Below are 20,334 nucleotides of genomic sequence, written 5' to 3'. Positions count from 1 at the left end.
CTCACACCTAATCTCTCTCACACACTCTCTCTCTCTCACACTCTCTCTCTCGCACTCTCTCTCTCACACACACTCTCTCTCACACACTCTCTCTCTCTCACACACTCTCTCTCACACACTCTCTCTCTCTCACTCTCTCTCTCACACACTCTCTCACACACACTCTCTCTCACACACTCTCTCACACACAGACACACTAATGATGTGTTCAGTAAAAGTTGGTTCAACGTTGACTGCAACTGGGACGCAGTGAAACTAGAAACAGGTTTCTGACACAGGAGATGGTCCAACACTGTTTTATTGAACTTCCTGATTGCTGTCCATAGCCTGCTGTGAGTTGACACTCTATCAATCTCTCTGATAACCTCCTACTGCCTTGACCAGACTAACTCTCGGCCGCATGGAGATAGTGCTCACTGCCTTGTGCACTCTAACTATCTCAGTCGCTGTGTCCTGTAGAGGGAGGGAGAGTCTTACAGCCCTGTGTGCTTTATAGTGGTGGGGTCCTGTCTGGTGATTGGTTGCTCTGTGTCGTGTGTGTTCATTGGTTATCCTGTGTGTCAATCACTGCCTGTCTGCATCTCATTATTTACATCAGTGGATGTTATGACAACTAACACACAAACAATCAATCCCTTTCATCCCATTACGGAGCCCCCTGCTCTTTCCTCTGCCGCCCCTTCACCCCCCCCCTCCATTCCATCTCCTCACGCCCCTCCCCCTCCCCAAAGCCCTCTGCTCCTCGCCCGCTAACCCCCGGATATCCTCTCTCTCTTTGCAGCCAAGTCGGAGATGTGGATCCGAGGACAGATGTGGATTGTAACAACCTTCGAGCGCACGTTAAGGATGTCAACATATCTTCTGGCCTGTGTCATATCTGAGTTTTCATTCATCGAAAAGACTTACCATGGAGTGACGGTGATAATTAGCCAGACTGGCTGTGTCCTATATTATTCCACAATTAATGCATCAGCTACCCTAGATGTTTATCCTATACCATAGATTAGCCTGTTGATGGCGCACTAGATCTGCCAACTAAATTGACAATCGATTAAGTTGGATTGAATCTATCAATTAACCTGGTCATGCAAGTTAGTTAGTGAACTTGATAGGGGCATATGTAATCAATTTACCAGCGTCGTCCGGCTCAGCAACATCCTGCCGACTACGCCAAATGTTAGAGGTGAAAATATTCACACAAAGGCCTGAGTATAAGTTAAAAAATCAGTTTATTAAGTCAGAATTCTGGGAGATATGGTCTGGGGAGTCCGCAGCCTTTGACAGCACCTTCTCTCACTTGAGCTAAGGTTCGCATGGGTTAATATACAGATTCAAGGGGCGGAATTAGTTGTATTCTCATTTACATACAATCAATCAACTATATTCACACACGCTAGCAGAGTGGTTAGCACAACTGCGTCACAGCTCCAGGGTCCCAGGTTCGATTCTGGCTTGGGTCACTGTCTGTGCGGAGTCTGCGTGTTCTCCCCGTGTGTGCGTGGGTTTCCTCCGGGTGCTCCGGTTTCCTCCCACAGTCCAAAGGTGTGCAGGTTAGGTGGATTGGCCGTGATAAATTGCCCTTAGTGTCCAAAATTGCCCTTAGTGTTGGGTGGGGTTGCTGGGTTATGGGGATAGGGTGGCGGTGTGGACCTTGGGTAGGGTGCTCTTTCCAAGAGCCGGTGCAGACTCGATGGGCCGAATGGCCTCCTTCTGCACTGTAAATTCTATGATTCTATGAATTCTATGATAATTCTATTATATTCGCATCACACATTACATGCAGTCAATCGATTTTCCTAGCATCCCAGTTATCACATGCATGGTTAAAGTGGGTGTTGTCTTACCCGCCCCTAACTTCATACAGAAATCATTCAAAACTGACATAATAATGTGTCCTGTCTGCAGCTGGAGACTTTGAGCTTTAGCAAGGATACATTGCATGTCTTCTTCTGTGAAGCTGTTATCAGCGGCTGTTGGGATACTCCCTATACATACCCACAGTTGGTTCTCATGACACAGTTTACAGGGAATGTGGCTGGTTCAGCCATTTTGTGTCTTTAAAATCACAAAATAGCTAACAGCCATTTTGTGTCCTTTCTGATATTAACAGCATTGTGTATACACCATCTATTTCTACAAATTGCCTCTTCTAAACAGGCATCTAAGCCAATGAGTACCTTTTGTCTCATCAGAACTATTCAAAAGTAATATAGGAGCACGAATGTAGTTACAGGGCCATCTGTAATTTATATCACAGTCCAGTATCACAAAATGCCCTCCAACAATATTAACTAACTTGGTGCAGTATATTAGTTCGTTAACCTTCTCACTCTTTCAATATGGTCTGACGAATTTCAAATTTGTCAACAAAATGGAGTTGAGAGATCAGGTGACCTTATCTTTCCTGCCCAATGCGCGTCGCACTACGAGGCCCTGGGCGGGTCTTGATGATGTCATTAAAAGACAGGCAACCCTTTCTGTGGCAAAGAAAGCGGGCGCTGTGCACCTCGCAATGGGCCCAATGGATAAGTATTTAACACAGGTGCTCCCCAAGTCCATCGGAGTGGTGTTATGGGCCAGGGTTTAGAAAACTCCAAAGTATATCACGGAGTTCACCTGACCTACAACTGTTTATTGATTTTGGTTACGATGGGCACAAGAACCTGCCTTTCGGGAGTTATTCAGCAGAGTTCTGCGGTGCTTTTAATTCAAAAACCAAGCTTTATTCTCCGAATTTAGTTAACATTTGTATAAACACACAGTCAGAAATGTTATCACCTACAAACAGAAAGACCCTACACAGCTACAATACTCTTGATGAATTCCCCCTTAACTGTTCCAATTCAATAACAAAATCCAAGTAAAGCCAGAAATCCCTTTTCAAAGTGTGGCCCATTCTCACTGGTATAAGACTTGTTATTGATACTCTGTTCCCCTTTCCAAACAGCAGGTTTGAATTCATTCCGGAGAGTAATTATCTTGTCATGTGAGAGTACCTTTAAGAAATGGATGTTTATATATGGGTGTGTATATAAATATCTGTAGTGAGAGTACCTTTAAGAAATGGGTGTTTATTACTGCAGTGATGTCAGAGAGTGGGTGGAGCTGGGCTGTTTGTCAGCTTTTTACTTTCGCTTTAGGCTGTTTGCTGCAGGGTGTGTTTTTGTTTCGTTTTCAGAGCTGGATAGCTGCAGTCACAGCCAGAAGGTGTCTGAACCTCTCTCTGTAATCTGAAGACTGTAAATCGATCCTGGTGATTTTAAACTAATAATACTAGTGACTTTAACCTGATGTGCTTCTGGTAAAAGGTGTTTTAAGTCGTATGGATGTTGAAAGGAAAGTTAAAGGATTACTTAGTGTTGTATTCTTTGGGGGTTGGATTTGAATTGATGGTTGCCATGATGTTCACTGGATGTTTTAAAAAGGTTAACTTGAGTTCATAGAATAAACATTGTTTTGTTTTAAAAAGATACCTTTCCATTTCTGCTGTCCCACACCTGTAGAGTGGGCCGTGTGCTCCCCATACCACAATCTAGTAAAAGTTGTGGGTCAGGTGAACTCCATGATACACTTTGGGGTTCTCTAAACCCTGGCCCATAATAGTCTCTTTTACGTTATCAAGCAGTCTGGAAACAAATTTTAAAATGAAGATAGAGAGACAATTCTTTCAACCTTTCCAGTTCAACCCCAGTCCAAATTTCAAAGCGAAAGTTAAGACTCAGAGCCACAGCCCAGCTCCACCCACACAATGACATCACCATACCATGTGATAAGACAAAAACATTTCTTATAGGGACACTCCCATGAAAGTCCGCCTCCCTCCATCAGAACGCAAATCCTGCCCATCCAAGCCCTTAGACACCCCCATCAGAAAATCTCTTCCGGAGACTCCCACCAAACCCCCAATCAGAGACCCCCATCACACCCCCCCAACCAGAGAGCCCCATCAGAGACCCCCCTCCATCAGTCACCCCTGCCTGAAAGCTAAAGAGCAGCCCAGACAGAAACGGTGGGAAAATAAATCACTCACCTGACCCTAACACCTACTGCCTCAGCCAGAAAGAAGCAGTTGTTCCTTCATAAAAAGCCAAAACACGGCACAAGTCATTAAACCCCCACAGATCCTTTGATCTACGAAGCTTCTATTCACTTTCAAAGAGAAATAGCTTTTAGTAAGCTGTAATTGACAGGGTAATAGCTTCCAGACAGACAATTGTCTGGACTGTTTTTTTAAATTTCCCTTCATGCTTTAATGCATCATAAGAACCCTGTTATGAACCTAACTGCAATGTCTATAAACATCTAGGAGTTAACTGCTTTCACGTCCTCGTTTTCTCAGCTGAAGCACTTAATTCTTTTGATGTGGTCTAGAGCTGTCAATCATAGCTAGATATTTATAAAATTGCAGCTAGGTTTGCAGCAAAGTACTGATGCCTTCTCTGTCTCCAATCAAGCAAACTCCATCACAGGTCAAAAGCTACCTGTAAATACAGTTAGCAAACAACAGGGTTACTTATTATACACTTGAATAGAGATTTCTTGGAAATACTGCTTGAAGAGAGAGATCCCTTCAGGTAACAGCCTTCAGATCCTTCTGCCTGTGTCAGTCTACTGTTTAACCTGACAGACTTTGACAAAAGCTGCTGCTCAGCTTAAATCTCCTGGCAGACTTGCAGCTAAACTGCCTGCTACAGACCTGGCTCCTCCAATTTATCATATCATCTTTATCCTGCTCAGATCCCCCCACCTGCTTTCCGAAGTGTAAACAGCAGCGTGTTTCTCATCCACGCGCCTTTTGCTGGCGGGGAAATTCTATCCTCCCGCCATTTGTCAACGGGATTTTCCCTTCAAAACCACCCCACACCGCCATGGAACCCATTGGCGGGGGCGCGCTGAAAGTGGGGAAAGTGAACCCTGATGACGGGAGCATTCTGGTCAATGGCTCAAATTATCTACTGTCCAAGGGAATCTCCAGCAATCATAACAAAATTCCATGACGCCTCACTCTGTAAGGACATACATTGTTGGAATAAATGATGATCGCAATTTTACAACATCTTAATCACACCTTGTACAGCCAAAGAGGCTGCCAGTATGTTAAACTAGGATTTAAAAAAATATTAATGCAACAGAGATAGGTAATAACCTTAACCCAAGCCGTTGCTGTTTGTCATTTTTATCAATGACCTAGAGGAAGGCGCAGAAGGGTGGGTGAGTAAATTTGCAGACGATACTAAAGTCAGTGGTGTTGTCGACAGTGTGGAAGGATGTAGCAGGTTACAGAGGGACATAGATAAGCTGCAGAGCTGGGCTGAGAGGTGGCAAATGGAGTTTAATGTAGAGACGTGTGAGGTGATTCACTTTGGAAGGAATAACAGGAATGCGGAATATTTGGCTAATGGTAAAGTTCTTGGAAGTGTGGATGAGCAGAGGGATCTAGGTGTCCATGTACATAGATCCCTGAAAGTTGCCACCCAGGTTGATAGGGTTGTGAAGAAGGCCTATGGAGTGTTGGCCTTTATTGGTAGAGGGATTGAGCTCCGGAGTCAGGAGGTCATGTTGCAGCTGTACAAAACTCTGGTACGGCCGCATTTGGAGTATTGCGTACAGTTCTGGTCACCGCATTATAGGAAGGGCGTGGAGGCTTTGGAGCGGGTGCAGAGGAGATTTACCAGGATGTTACCTGGTATGGAGGGAAAATCTTATGAGGAAAGGCTGTTGGACTTGAGTTTGTTTTCATTGGAGAGAAGAAGGTTAAGAGGAGACTTAATAGAGGCATACAAAATGATCAGGGGGTTGGATAGGGTGGACAGTGAGAGCCTTCTCCCGCGGATGGAAATGGCTGGCACGAGGGGACATAGCTTTAAACTGAGGGGTAATAGATATAGGACAGAGGTCAGAGGTAGGTTCTTTACGCAAAGAGTAGTGAGGCCGTGGAATGCCCTACCTGCTACAGTAGTGAACTCGCCAACATTGAGGGCATTTAAAAGTTTATTGGATAAACATATGGATGATAATGGCTAGTGTAGGTTAGATGGCTTTTGTTTCGGTGCAACCTCGTGGGCCGAAGGGCCTGTACTGCGCTGTATCATTCTATGTTCTATGTTCTATATGAATAACATTCTTGTTACCAATGTATAGAATACAGTCGATATAAAGATGTCCTACACTCGTCACAGTGGACTGTCCACCACCCTGGGCTCATACCCAGTCAATTCCGGTCCCTCAGGTCCCGGAATCACAACACAAGTGAATTGACCAATAATTCTTATAAAAATTCCCGACACCCTTGCCTCCTTGGATGCCCGATAATGACAGTAACCAGGGTTGTAAGTTGGAACACGCTTATTGTCAATTTATAACAAGATTAATGGTGAAATATGTAGCAGATACCAAACAGATACCAAACTACTTTAACGTGCCTCCCCCCACCCGCTACACACACCCATGCACACACATGTTTAGCACAGGGCTAAATCGCTGGCTTTGAAAGCAGACCAAGGCAGGCCAGCAGCACAGTTCGATTCCCGTAACAGCGTCCCCGAACAGGCGCCGGAATGTGGCGACTAGGGGCTTTTCACAGGAACTTCATTTGAAGCCTGCTTGTGACAATAAGCGATTTTCATTTCATTTCTTTTTCATTTCATTTCATTTCGCAAGACAGACAAACACAGAGGGGGGGGGGGAAAGGGGGGAAATAAAGTGTAAATGAAAGAGAATAGTCATCGCTTCAGATGAAGATTCCTTGCAAGGCTCTCTCCGCAGTAAGCTTGGGAATCACAATCTTTGTTTTGTGCACTGCGCACTCATCGTTTTCCTGCTGCGACAGAGTCCCTTCTTCCTCAGACTTGCCCCTCAGTTCCTGGCCATGCCTTCCGCCCCCGTTTCCACAGGCTGAATGGTGAGAAGGATTCAGCCGGAGCTTTTTTCTTTATAGGAGAGGCAGTTTTCTGGAGAGTGTTTTCTGGATCTTTCCTTTCCTACCCCACTCCCCTCACTCCCCCCACCCCCCGCAACCTCCTCGCTGCCAGAAACAAAGGCCGACCCTCGTGGCTTTGAAAGAACCGTTCCGGAGGACGATAGCCTCCTGTTACGGGGCGGAGTACAGTCCTTTGGCCCAATTCGCTGGCCAAATCACTCGGAGCCAGTCACCGGCGGGGCCTGCTGGCCCTCCAATCGGCAGTCTCATACATCACGGCCTCCTGGATGAACTAAAGGCAAAGGCGGGCTTAAGGACACAAGCCCATTAATCATCCGTGGGTCAGAAATGCGAGGGGACGGATCAAAGGACGGGGGAACAAGGGGTTGAGTGTGCAAAGATGCGCAGGTTAGGATGGGGTTACGGCGGGTAGGGAGGGGGAGTTGGCCGAGGTAGGGGTACTCTATTGGAGGGGCAGTGCAGACTCAATGGGTTGGATGGCCTCCTTCTGTACTGTAAGTATCCCATGGTTCAATAGGCAGGGAATTAAGGAACAGCAAGGCCTCCTCTGGGACATTTTTCTAACCGTTTCTCCTGTGTCTCAGTTCAAGGTTTGGGGGCGTAAGCAGCTTATCGAGGCTGGACAGGGCGACTACGCTCTAAAGGTGGCCGGGCAGCTGCTTGACTTCTACGAGGAGAAATATGATGTGCTTTACCCTCTGCCAAAATTAGGTAGGTGGAAGGGGGGGTTACAGACAGGAGGGGCGATGAACGTAAACAACCCTAACTTTGACCAGTACTGGGTTCCTTCACTACTGACCCTCCCACAGTGCGGCACTCCCTCAGTACTGACCCTCCCACAGTGCGGCACTCCCTCAGTACTGACCCTCCCACAGTGCAGCACTCCCTCAGTACTGACCCTCCGACAGTGCAGCACTCCCTCAGTACTGACCCTCCCACAGTGCGGCGCTCCCTCAGTACTGACCCTCCCACAGTGCGGCGCTCCCTCAGTACTGACCCTCCCACAGTGCGGAGCTCCCTCAGCACTGACCCTCCCACAGTGCGGCACTCCCTCAGTACTGACCCTCCGACAGTGCGGCGCTCCCTCAGTACTGACCCTCCCACAGTGCGGTGCTCCCTCAGCACTGACCCTCCGACAGTGCAGCACTCCCTCAGTACTGACCCTCCCACAGTGCGGCGCTCCCTCAGTACTGACCCTCCAACAGTGCGGCACTCCCTCAGTACTGACCCTCCGACAGTGTGGCACTCCCTCAGTACTGACACTCCGACAGTGCAGCGCTCCCTCAGTACTGACCCTCCGACAGTGCGGTGCTCCCTCAGCACTGACCCTCCGACAGTGCAGCACTCCCTCAGTACTGACCCTCCCACAGTGCGGAGCTCCCTCAGTACTGACCCTCCCACAGTGCGGCGCTCCCTCAGTACTGACCCTCCAACAGTGCGGCACTCCCTCAGTACTGACCCTCCGACAGTGTGGCACTCCCTCAGCACTGACCCTCCCACAGTGCGGTACTCCCTCAGTACTGACCCTCCAACAGTGCGGTGCTCCCTCAGTACTGACCCTCCCACAGTGCGGCACTCCCTCAGTACTGACCCTCCGACAGTGCAGCGCTCCCTCAGTACTGACCCTCCCACAGTGCGGCGCTCCCTCAGTACTGACCCTCCGACAGTGCGGCGCTCCCTCGGGACTGACCCTCCCACAGTGCGGCGCTCCCTCGGGACTGACCCTCCCACAGTGCGGCACTACCTCAGTACTGACCCTCCCACATTGCGGCACTCCCACAGTACTGACCCTCCGGCAGTGCGGTGCTCCCTCAGTACTGACCCTCCGACAGTGCGGCGCTCCCTCAGTACTGACCCTCCCACAGTGCGGTGCACCCTCAGCACTGACCCTCCCACAGTGCGGCGCTCCCTCAGTACTGACCCTCCCACAGTGCGGCACTTCCTCTGTACTGACCCTCCCCAGTACGGCGCTCCCTCAGTACTGACCCTCCGACAGTGCGGCGCTCCCTCAGTACTGAACCTCCGACAGTGCGGCGCTCCCTCAGTACTGACCCTTGGACAGTGCGGCGCTCCCTCAGTACTGACCCTCCCACAGTGTGGTGCTCCCTCAGTACTGACCCTCCCACAGTGCGGCGCTCCCTCAGTACTGACCCTCCCACAGTGCGGTGCTCCCTCAGCACTGAGCCTCCCACAGTGCGGCGCTCCCTCAGTACTGACCCTCCGACAGTGCGGCGCTCCCTCAGTACTGACCCTCCGACAATTCGGCGCTCCCTCAGTACTGACCCTCCCACAGTGCGGCGCTCCCTCAGTACTGACCCTCCGACAGTGCGGCGCTCCATCAGTACTGACCCTCGGACAGTGCGGCGCTCCCTCAGTACTGACCCTCCCACAGTGTGGTGCTCCTTCAGTACTGACCGTCCCACAGTGCGGCGCTCCCTCAGTACTGACCCTCCGACAGTGCGGCGCTCCCTCAGCACTGACCCTCCGACAGGGCGGCGCTCCCTCAGTACTGACCCTCCCACAGTGCGGTGCGCCCTCGGGACTGACCCTCCCACAGTGCGGCACTCCCTCAATACTGACCCTCCCACAGTGCGTAGCTCCCTCAGCACTGACCCTCCCACAGTGCGGCACTCCCTCAATACTGACCCTCCGACAGTGCGGTGCTCCCTCAGTACTGACTCTCCCACAGTGCGGCACTCCCTCAGTAATGACCCTCTCACAGTGCGGCACTCCCTCAGTACTGACCCTCCCACAGTGCGGCACTCCCTCAGTACTGACCCTCCCACAGTGCGGCGCTCCCTCAGTACTGACCCTCCCACAGTGCGGCACTCCCTCAGTACTGACCCTCCCACAGTGCGGCACTCCCTCAATACTGACCCTCCCACAGTGCGGCGCTCCCTCAGTACTGACCCTCCCACAGTGCGGCACTCCCTCAGTACTGACCCTCCCACAGTGCGGCGCTCCCTCAGTACTGACCCTCCCACAGTGCGGCGCTCCCTCAGTACTGACCCTCCGACAGTGCGGCGCTCCCTCAGTACTGACCCTCCCACAGTGCGGTGCTCCCTCGGGACTGAACCTCCCACAGTGCGGTGCTCCCTCAGTACTGACCCTCCCACAGTGCGGTGCTCCCTCGGGACTGACCCTCCCACAGTGCGGCGCTCCCTCAATACTGACCCTCCCACAGTGCGGTGCTCCCTCAGCACTGACCCTCCCACAGTGCGGCACTCCCTCAGTACTGACCCTCCGACAGTGCGGCGCTCCCTCAGCACTGACCCTCCGACAGTGCTGCGCTCCCTCAGCACTGACCCCCCCACAGTGCGGCACTCCCTCAGTACTGACCCTCCGACAGTGCGGCGCTCCCTCAGCACTGACCCTCCGACAGTGCTGACCCTCCCACAGTGCGGCGCTCCCTCAGTACTGACCCTCCCACAGTGCGGCGCTCCCTCAGTACTGACCCTCCGACAGTGCGGCGCTCCCTCAGCACTGACCCTCCGACAGTGCTGACCCTCCCACAGTGCGGCACTCCCTCAGTACTGACCCTCCGACAGTGCGGCGCTCCCTCAGCACTGACCCTCCGACAGTGCTGCGCTCCCTCAGCACTGACCCTCCCACAGTGCGGCACTCCCTCAGTACTGACCCTCCCACAGTGCGGCGCTCCCTCAGTACTGACCATCCGACAGTGCGGCGCTCCCTCAGCACTGAACCTCCGACAGTGCTGACCCTCCCACAGTGCGGCGCTCCCTCAGTACTGACCCTCCCACAGTGCGGCGCTCCCTCAGTACTGACCCTCCGACAGTGCGGCGCTCCCTCAGCACTGACCCTCCGACAGTGCTGACCCTCCCACAGTGCGGCACTCCCTCAGTACTGACCCTCCGACAGTGCGGCGCTCCCTCAGCACTGACCCTCCGACAGTGCTGCGCTCCCTCAGCACTGACCCTCCCACAGTGCGGCACTCCCTCAGCACTGACCCTCCGACAGTGCTGCGCTCCCTCAGCACTGACCCTCCCACAGTGCGGTGCTCCCTCAGTACTGACCCTCCAACAGTGCAGCACTCCCTCAGTACTGACCCTCCAACAGTGCAGCACTCCCTCAGTACTGACCCTCCCACAGTGTGGCGCTCCCTCAGTACTGACCCTCCGACAGTGCGGCGCTCCCTCAGCACTGACCCTCCGACAGTGCTGACCCTCCCACAGTGCGGCACTCCCTCAGCACTGACCCACCCACAGTGCGGCACTCCCTCAGTACTGACCCTCCGACAGTGCGGCGCTCCCTCAGTACTGACCCTCCCACAGTGCGGCGCTCCCTCAGTACTGACCCTCCGACAGTGCGGCACTCCCTCAGTACTGACCCTCCCACAGTGCAGCGCTCCCTCAGTACTGACCCTCCAACAGTGCAGCACTCCCTCAGTACTGACCCTCCAACAGTGCAGCACTCCCTCAGTACTGACCCTCCAACAGTGCAGCACTCCCTCAGTACTGACCCTCCCACAGTGCGGTGCTCCCTCAGTACTGACCCTCCGACAGTGCGGCACTCCCTCAGTACTGACCCTCCGACAGTGCGGCACTCCCTCAGTACTGACCCTCCCACAGTGCGGCGCTCCCTCAGTACTGACCCTCCGACAGTGCGGCACTCCCTCAGTACTGACCCTCCGACAGTGCGGCACTCCCTCAGTACTGACCCTCCGACAGTGCGGCGCTCCCTCAGTACTGACCCTCCCACAGTGCGGTGCACCCTCAGCACTGACCCTCCCACAGTGCGGCGCTCCCTCAGTACTGACCCTCCCACAGTGCGGCGCTTCCTCTGTACTGACCCTCCCCAGTACGGCGCTCCCTCAGTACTGACCCTCCGACAGTGCGGCGTTCCCTCAGTACTGACCCTCCGACAGTGCGGCGCTCCCTCAGTACTGACCCTTGGACAGTGCGGCGCTCCCTCAGTACTGACCCTCCCACAGTGTGGTGCTCCCTCAGTACTGACCCTTCCACAGTGCGGCGCTCCCTCAGTACTGACCCTCCCACAGTGCGGCGCTCCCTCAGTACTGACCCTCCCACAGTGCGGTGCTCCCTCAGCACTGAGCCTCCCACAGTGCGGTGCTCCCTCACTACTGACCCTCCCACAGTGCGGCACTCCCTCAGTACTGACCCTCCCACAGTGCGGCGCTCCCTCAGTACTGACCCTCCGACAGTCCGGCGCTCCCTCAGTACTGACCCTCCGACAGTTCGGCGCTCCCTCAGTACTGACCCTCCCACAGTGCGGCGCTCCCTCAGTACTGACCCTCCGACAGTGCGGCGCTCCATCAGTACTGACCCTCGGACAGTGCGGCGCTCCCTCAGTACTGACCCTCCCACAGTGCGGTGCTCCTTCAGTACTGACCGTCCCACAGTGCGGCGCTCCCTCAGTACTGACCCTCCGACAGTGCGGTGCTCCCTCAGTACTGACCCTCCGACAGTGCGGCGCTCCCTCAGCACTGACCCTCCGACAGGGCGGCGCTCCCTCAGTACTGACCCTCCCACAGTGCGGTGCTCCCTCGGGACTGACCCTCCCACAGTGCGGCACTCCCTCAATACTGACCCTCCCACAGTGCGGAGCTCCCTCAGCACTGACCCTGCCACAGTGCGGCACTCCCTCAATACTCACCCTCCGACAGTGCGGTGCTCCCTCAGTACTGACTCTCCCACAGTGCGGCACTCCCTCAGTAATGACCCTCTCACAGTGCGGCACTCCCTCAGTACTGACCCTCCGACAGTGCGGCGCTCCCTCAGCACTGACCCTCCGACAGTGCGGCGCTCCCTCAGCACTGACCCTCCCACAGTGCGGCGCTCCCTCAGTACTGACCCTCCCACAGTGCCGCACTCCCTCAGTACTGACCCTCCCACAGTGCGGCGCTCCCTCAGTACTGACCCTCCCACAGTGCGGCACTCCCTCAGTACTGACCCTCCCACAGTTCGGCGCTCCCTCAGTACTGACCCTCCCACAGTGCGGCGCTCCCTCAGTACTGACCCTCCGACAGTGCGGCGCTCCCTCAGTACTGACCCTCCCACAGTGCGGTGCTCCCTCGGGACTGACCCTCCCACAGTGCGGTGCTCCCTCAGTACTGACCCTCCCACAGTGCGGTGCTCCCTCGGGACTGACCCTCCCACAGTGCGGCACTCCCTCAATACTGACCCTCCCACTGTGCGGTGCTCCCTCAGCACTGACCCTCCCACAGTGCGGCACTCCCTCAGTACTGACCCTCCGACAGTGCTGCGCTCCCTCAGCACTGACCCTCCGACAGTGCTGTGCTCCCTCAGCACTGACCCTCCCACAGTGCGGCACTCCCTCAGTACTGACCCTCCCACAGTGCGGCGCTCCCTCAGTACTGAGCCTCCGACAGTGCGGCACTCCCTCAGTACTGACCCTCCCACAGTGCAGCGCTCCCTCAGTACTGACCCTCCAACAGTGCAGCACTCCCTCAGTACTGACCCTTCAACAGTGCAGCACTCCCTCAGTACTGACCCTCCAACAGTGCAGCACTCCCTCAGTACTGACCCTCCCACAGTGCGGTGCTCCCTCAGTACTGACCCTCCGACAGTGCGGCACTCCCTCAGTACTGACCCTCCGACAGTGCGGCACTCCCACAGTACTGACCCTCCCACAGTGCGGCACTCCCTCAGTACTGACCCTCCGACAGTGCGGCGCTCCCTCAGTACTGACCCCCGACAGTGCGGCGCTCCCTCAGTACTGACCCTCCGACAGTGCGGCACTCCCTCAGTACTGACCCTCCCACAGTGGCGGCGCTCCCTCAGTACTGACCCTCCGACAGTGCGGCACTCCCTCAGTACTGACCCCCCGACAGTGCGGCGCTCCCTCAGTACTGACCCTCCGACAGTGCGGCGCTCCCTCAGTACTGACCCTCCCACAGTGCGGCGCTCCCTCAGTACTGACCCCCGACAGTGCGGCGCTCCCTCAGTACTGACCCTCCGACAGTGCGGCGCTCCCTCAGTACTGACCCTCCCACAGTGTGGCGCTCCCTCAGTACTGACCCTTTGTTTCCATCCCTCCGCAGATCTTGTGGCTGTTCCGAGTTTTGGGAGTGGGGGTATGGAGAACTGGGGGATGATTGTCTTCAAGGAGATTAACCTGCTCCACGATCCGGGACAGGATTCCGAAGGCAGTCTCCAGAGTTTGCTGCTTGTCGTGGCGCATGAACTCGCACACCAGGTGGGTACGGACCTGCCCCCCTTGCCCAGTCTCCTTGCCAAGTATCAGGGTGGCTGCCCTGGGAATGGGGCGATCAGGCCTTGAGACATTAACATAATCTAACACCGACAGATTATGGACGCGGGTTTCGCTGCATTTGCGTAGCACCTTTCACAGTAACAGTCCCAAAGCACATCTCAGCCAAGAATGTCGCCATCGTTAGATACAGAGCAAAGCTCCCTCTACACTGTCCCCGTCAAACACGCCCAGGACAGGTACAGCACCGGGTTAGATACAGAGTAAAGCTCCCTCTACACTGTCCACATCAAACACTCCCAGGACAGGTACAGCACGGGGTTAGATAGAGTAAAGCTCCCGCTACACTGTCCCCATCAAACACTCCCAGGACAGGTACAGCATGGGGTTCGATACAGAGTAAAGCTCCCTCTACACTGTCCCCATCAAACACTCCCAGGGCAGGTACAGCACGGGGTTAGATACAGAGTAAAGCTCCCTCTACACTGTCCACATCAAACACTCCCAGGACAGGTACAGCACGGGGTTAGATACAGAGTAAAGCTCCCTCTACACTGTCCCCATCAAACACTCCCAGGACAGGTACAGCACGGGGTTAGATACAGAGTAAAGCTCCCTCTACACTGTCCCCATCAAACACTCCCAGGACAGGTACAGCACGGGGTTAGATACACAGTAAAGCTCCCTCTACACTGTCCCCATCAAACACTCCCAGGACAGGTACAGCACGGGGTTAGATACAGAGTAAAGCTCCCTCTACACTGTCCACATCAAACACTCCCAGGACAGGTACAGCACGGGGTTAGATACAGAGTAAAGCTCCCTCTACACTGTCCCCATCAAACACTCCCAGGACAGGTACAGCACGGGATTAGATACAGAGTAAAGCTCCCTCTACACTGTCCCCATCAAACACTCCCAGGACAGGTACAGCACGGGGTTAGATACAGAGTAAAGCTCCCTCTACACTGTCCCCATCAAACACTCCCAGGACAGGTACAGCACGAGGTTAGATACAGAGTAAAGCTCCCTCTACACTGTCCACATCAAACACTCCCAGGACAGGTACAGCACGGGGTTAGATACAGAGTAAAGCTCCCTCTACACTGTCCCCATCAAACACTCCCAGGACAGGTACAGCACGGGGTTAGATACAGAGTAAAGCTCCCTCTACACTGTCCCCATCAAACTCTCCCAGGACAGGTACAGCACAGGGTTAGATACAGAGTAAAGCTCCCTCTACACTGTCCCCATCAAACACTCCCAGGACATGTACAGCACGGGGTTAGATACAGAGTAAAGCTCCCTCTACACTGTCCCCATCAAACACTCCCAGGACAGGTACAGCACGGGGTTAGATACAGAGTAAAACTCCCTCTACACTGTCCCCATCAAACACTCCCAGGACAGGTACAGCACAGGGTTAGATTCAGAGTAAAGCTCCCTCTACACTGTCCCCATCTAACACTCCCAGGACAGATACAGCACGGGGTTAGATACAGAGTAAAGCTCCCTCTACACTGTCCCCATCAAACACTCCCAGGACAGGTACAGCACAGGTTTAGATACAGAGTAAAGCTCCCTCTACACTGTCCCCATCAAACACTCCCAGGACAGGTACAGCACGAGGTTAGATACAGAGTAAAGCTCCCTCTACACTGTCCCCATCAAACACTCCCAGGACAGGTACAGCACGGGGTTAGATACAGAGTAAAGCTCCCTCTACACTGTCCCCATCAAACACTCCCAGGACAGGTACAGCACAGGGTTAGATACAGAGTAAAGCTCCCTCTACACTGTCCCCATCAAACACGCCCAGGACAGGTACAGCACGGGGTTAGATACAGAGTAAAGCTCCCTCTACACTGTCCCCATCAAACACTCCCAGGACAGGTACAGCACGGGGTTAGATACAGAGTAAAGCTCCCTCTACACTGTCCCCATCAAACACTCCCAGGACAGGTACAGCACGGGGTTAGATACAGAGTAAAACTCCCTCTACACTGTCCCCATCAAACACTCCCAGGACAGGTACAGCACGGGGTTAGATACAGAGTAAAGCTCCCTCTACACTGTCCCCATCAAACACTCCCAGGGCAGGTACAGCACGGGGTTAGATACAGAGTAAAGCTCCCTCTACACTGTCCCCATCAAACACTCCCAGGACAGGTACAGCACGGGGTTAGATACAGAGTAAAGCTCCCTCTACACTGTCCCCATCAAACACTCCCAGGACAGGTACAGCACGGGGTTAGATATACAGTAAAGCTCCCTCTACACTGTCCCCATCAAACACTCCCAGGACAGGTACAGCACGGGGTTAGATACAGAGTAAAGCTCCCTCTACACTGTCCACATCAAACACTCCCAGGACAGGTACAGCACGGGGTTAGATACAGAGTAAAGCTCCCTCTACACTGTCCCCATCAAACACTCCCAGGACAGGTACAGCACGGGGTTAGATACAGAGTAAAGCTCCCTCTACACTGTCCCCATCAAACACTCCCAGGACAGGTACTGCACAGGGTTAGATACAGAGTAAAGCTCCCTCTACATTGTCCCCATCAAACACTCCCAGGACATGTACAGCACGGGGTTAGATACAGAGTAAAGCTCCCTCTACACTGTCCCCATCAAACACTCCCAGGACAGGTACAGCACGGGGTTAGATACAGAGTAAAGCTCCCTCTACACTGTCCCCATCAAACACTCCCAGGACAGGTACAGCACAGGGTTAGATACAGAGTAAAGCTCCCTCTACACTGTCCCCATCTAACACTCCCAGGACAGATACAGCACGGGGTTAGATACAGAGTAAAGCTCCCTCTACACTGTCCCCATCAAACACTCCCAGGACAGGTAAAGCACAGGGTTAGATACAGAGTAAAGCTCCCTCTACACTGTCCCCATCAAACACTCCCAGGACAGGTACAGCACGGGGTTAGATATAGAGTAAAGCTCCCTCTACACTGTCCCCATCAAACACTCCCAGGACAGGTACAGCACGGGGTTAGATACAGAGTAAAGCTCCCGCTACACTGTCCCCATCAAACACTCCCAGGACAGGTACAGCACGGGGTTAGATACAGAGTAAAGCTCCCTCTACACTGTCCCCATCAAACACGACCAGGACAGGTACAGCACGGGGTTAGATACAGAGTAAAGCTCCCTCTACACTGTCCCCATCAAACACACCCAGGACAGGTACAGCACGGGGTTAGATACAGAGTAAAGCTCCCTCTACACTGTCCCCATCAAACACTCCCAGGACAGGTACAGCACGGGGTTAGATACAGAGTAAAACTCCCTCTACACGGTCCCCATCAAACACTCCCAGGACAGGTACAGCACGGTTTTAGATACACAGTAAAGCTCCCTCTACACTGTCCCCATCAAACACTCCCAGGGCAGGTACAGCACGGGGTTAGATACAGAGTAAAGCTCCCTCTACACTGTCCCCATCAAACACTCCCAGGACAGGTACAGCACGGGGTTAGATACAGAGTAAAGCTCCCTCTACACTGTCCCCATCAGACACTCCCAGGACAGGTACAGCACGGGGTTAGATACAGAGTAAAGCTCCCTCTACACTGTCCCCATCAAACACTCCCAGGACAGGTACAGCACGGGGTTAGATACACAGTAAAGCTCCCTCTACACTGTCCCCATCAAACACTCCCAGGACAGGTACAGCACGGGGTTAGATACAGAGTAAAGCTCCCTCTACACTGTCCACATCAAACACTCCCAGGACAGGTACAGCACGGGGTTAGATACAGAGTAAAGCTCCCTCTACACTGTCCCCATCAAACACTCCCAGGACAGGTACAGCACGGGGTTAGATACAGAGAAAAGCTCCCTCTACACTGTCCCCATCAAACACTCCCAGGACGGGTACAGCACGGGGTTAGATACAGAGTAAAGCTCCCTCTACACTGTCCCCATCAAACACTCCCAGGACAGGTACAGCACAGGGTTAGATACAGAGTAAAGCTCCCTCTACACTGTCCCCATCTAACACTCCCAGGACAGATACAGCACGGGGTTAGATACAGAGTAAAGCTCCCTCTACACTGTCCCCATCAAACACTCCCAGGACAGGTACAGCTCAGGGTTAGATACAGAGTAAAGCTCCGTCTACACTGTCCCCATCAAACACTCCCAGGACAGATACAGCACGGGGTTAGATACAGAGTAAAGCTCCCTCTACTCTGTCCCCATCAAGCACTCCCAGGACAGGTACAGCACGTGGTTATATACAGTGTAAAGCTCCCTCTACACTGTCCCTATCAAACACTCCCAGGACAGGTACAGCACAGGGTTAGATACAGAGTAAAGCTCCCTCTACACTGTCCCCGTCAAACACTCCCAGGACAGGTACAGCACGGGGTTAGATATAGAGTAAAGCTCCCTCTACACTGTCCCCATCAAACACTCCCAGGACAGGTACAGCACGGGGTTAGATACAGAGTAAAGCTCCCGCTACACTGTCCCCATCAAACACTCCCAGGACAGGTACAGCACGGGGTTAGATACAGAGTAAAGCTCCCTCTACTCTGTCCCCATCAAACACGCCCAGGACAGGTACAGCACGGGGTTAGATACAGAGTAAAGCTCCCTCTACACTGTCCCCATCAAACACTCCCAGGACAGGTACAGCACGGGGTTAGATACAGAGTAAAGCTCCCTCTACACTGTCCCCATCAAACACTCCCAGGACAGGTACAGCACGGGGTTAGAGACAGAGTAAAACTCCCTCTAGACGGTCCCCATCAAACACTCCCAGGACAGGTACAGCACGGGGTTAGATACAGAGTAAAGCTCCCTCTACACTGTCCCCATCAAACACTCCCAGGGCAGGTACAGCACGGGGTTAGATACAGAGTAAAGCTCCCTCTATACTGTCCCCATCAAACACTCCCAGGACAGGTACAGCACGGGGTTAGATACAGAGTAAAGCTCCCTCTACACTGTCCCCATCAGACACTCCCAGGACAGGTACAGCACGGGGTTAGATACAGAGTAAAGCTCCCTCTACACTGTCCCCATCAAACACTCCCAGGACAGGTACAGCACGGGGTTAGATACACAGTAAAGCTCCCTCTACACTGTCCCCATCAAACACTCCCAGGACAGGTACAGCACGGGGTTAGATACAGAGTAAAGCTCCCTCTACACTGTCCACATCAAACACTCCCAGGACAGGTACAGCACGGGGTTAGATACAGAGTAAAGCTCCCTCTACACTGTCCCCATCAAACACTCCCAGGACAGGTACAGCACGGGGTTAGATTCAGAGTAAAGCTCCCTCTACACTGTCCCCATCAAACACTCCCAGGACAGGTACAGCACAGGGTTAGATACAGAGTAAAGCTCCCTCTACATTGTCCCCATCAAACACTCCCAGGACATGTACAGCACGGGGTTAGATACAGAGTAAAGCTCCCTCTACACTGTCCCCATCAAACACTCCCAGGACAGGTACAGCACGGGGTTAGATACAGAGTAAAGCTCCCTCTACACTGTCCCCATCAAACACTCCCAGGACAGGTACAGCAAAGGGTTAGATACAGAGTAAAGCTCCCTCTACACTGTCCCCATCTAACACTCCCAGGACAGATACAGCACGGGGTTAGATACAGAGTAAAGCTCCCTCTACACTGTCCCCATCAAACACTCCCAGGACAGGTACAGCACAGGGTTAGATACAGTAAAGTTCCCTCTACACTTTCCCCATCAAACACTCCCAGGACAGGTACAGCACGAGGTTAGATACAGAGTAAAGCTCCCTCTACACTGTCCCCATCAAACACTCCCAGGACAGGTACAGCACAGGGTTAGATACAGAGTAAAGCTCCCTCTACAATGTCCCCATCAAACACTCCCAGGACAGGTACAGCACGGGGTTAGATACAGAGTAAAGCTCCCTCTACACTGTCCCCATCAAACACTCCCAGGACAGGTACAGCATGGGGTTAGATACAGAGTAAAGCTCCCTCTACACTGTCCCCATCAAACACTCCCAGGATAGGTACAGCACGGGGTTAGATACAGTGTAAAGCTCCCTCTACACTGTCCCTATCAAACATTCCCAGGACAGGTACAGCATGGGGTTAGATACAGAGTAAAGCTCCCTCTACACTGTCCCCGTCAAACACTCCCAGGACAGGTACAGCACGGGG

General features: G+C 53.5%; 2 protein-coding genes across 2 annotated transcripts in view; both read left to right on the top strand.

Moving 5' to 3' along the window:
- LOC140402849 (NAD(P)H-hydrate epimerase-like) overlaps nt 1–20,334 on the top strand; it is a 923,606-nt gene that overhangs the window by 19,545 nt on the left and 883,727 nt on the right. The gene's annotated exons all lie outside the window — the stretch shown is intronic.
- The window catches only part of LOC140402854 (aminopeptidase Ey-like), a 325,234-nt gene that overhangs the window by 18,524 nt on the left and 286,376 nt on the right, over nt 1–20,334 (top strand). The window contains exons 3-5 of the mRNA XM_072490479.1: nt 782–918; nt 7,525–7,651; nt 13,983–14,137. Coding sequence (XP_072346580.1) covers nt 782–918; nt 7,525–7,651; nt 13,983–14,137 — 419 coding nt within the window. The remainder of the gene's footprint in view (nt 1–781; nt 919–7,524; nt 7,652–13,982; nt 14,138–20,334) is intronic.

The sequence above is a fragment of the Scyliorhinus torazame genome, chromosome 26 (assembly GCF_047496885.1).
Source record: "Scyliorhinus torazame isolate Kashiwa2021f chromosome 26, sScyTor2.1, whole genome shotgun sequence".
Lineage (NCBI taxonomy): Eukaryota > Metazoa > Chordata > Chondrichthyes > Carcharhiniformes > Scyliorhinidae > Scyliorhinus > Scyliorhinus torazame.
The sequence above is the reverse complement of the archived record's forward strand: the minus strand, read 5'-3'. Positions and strand labels throughout refer to the sequence as shown.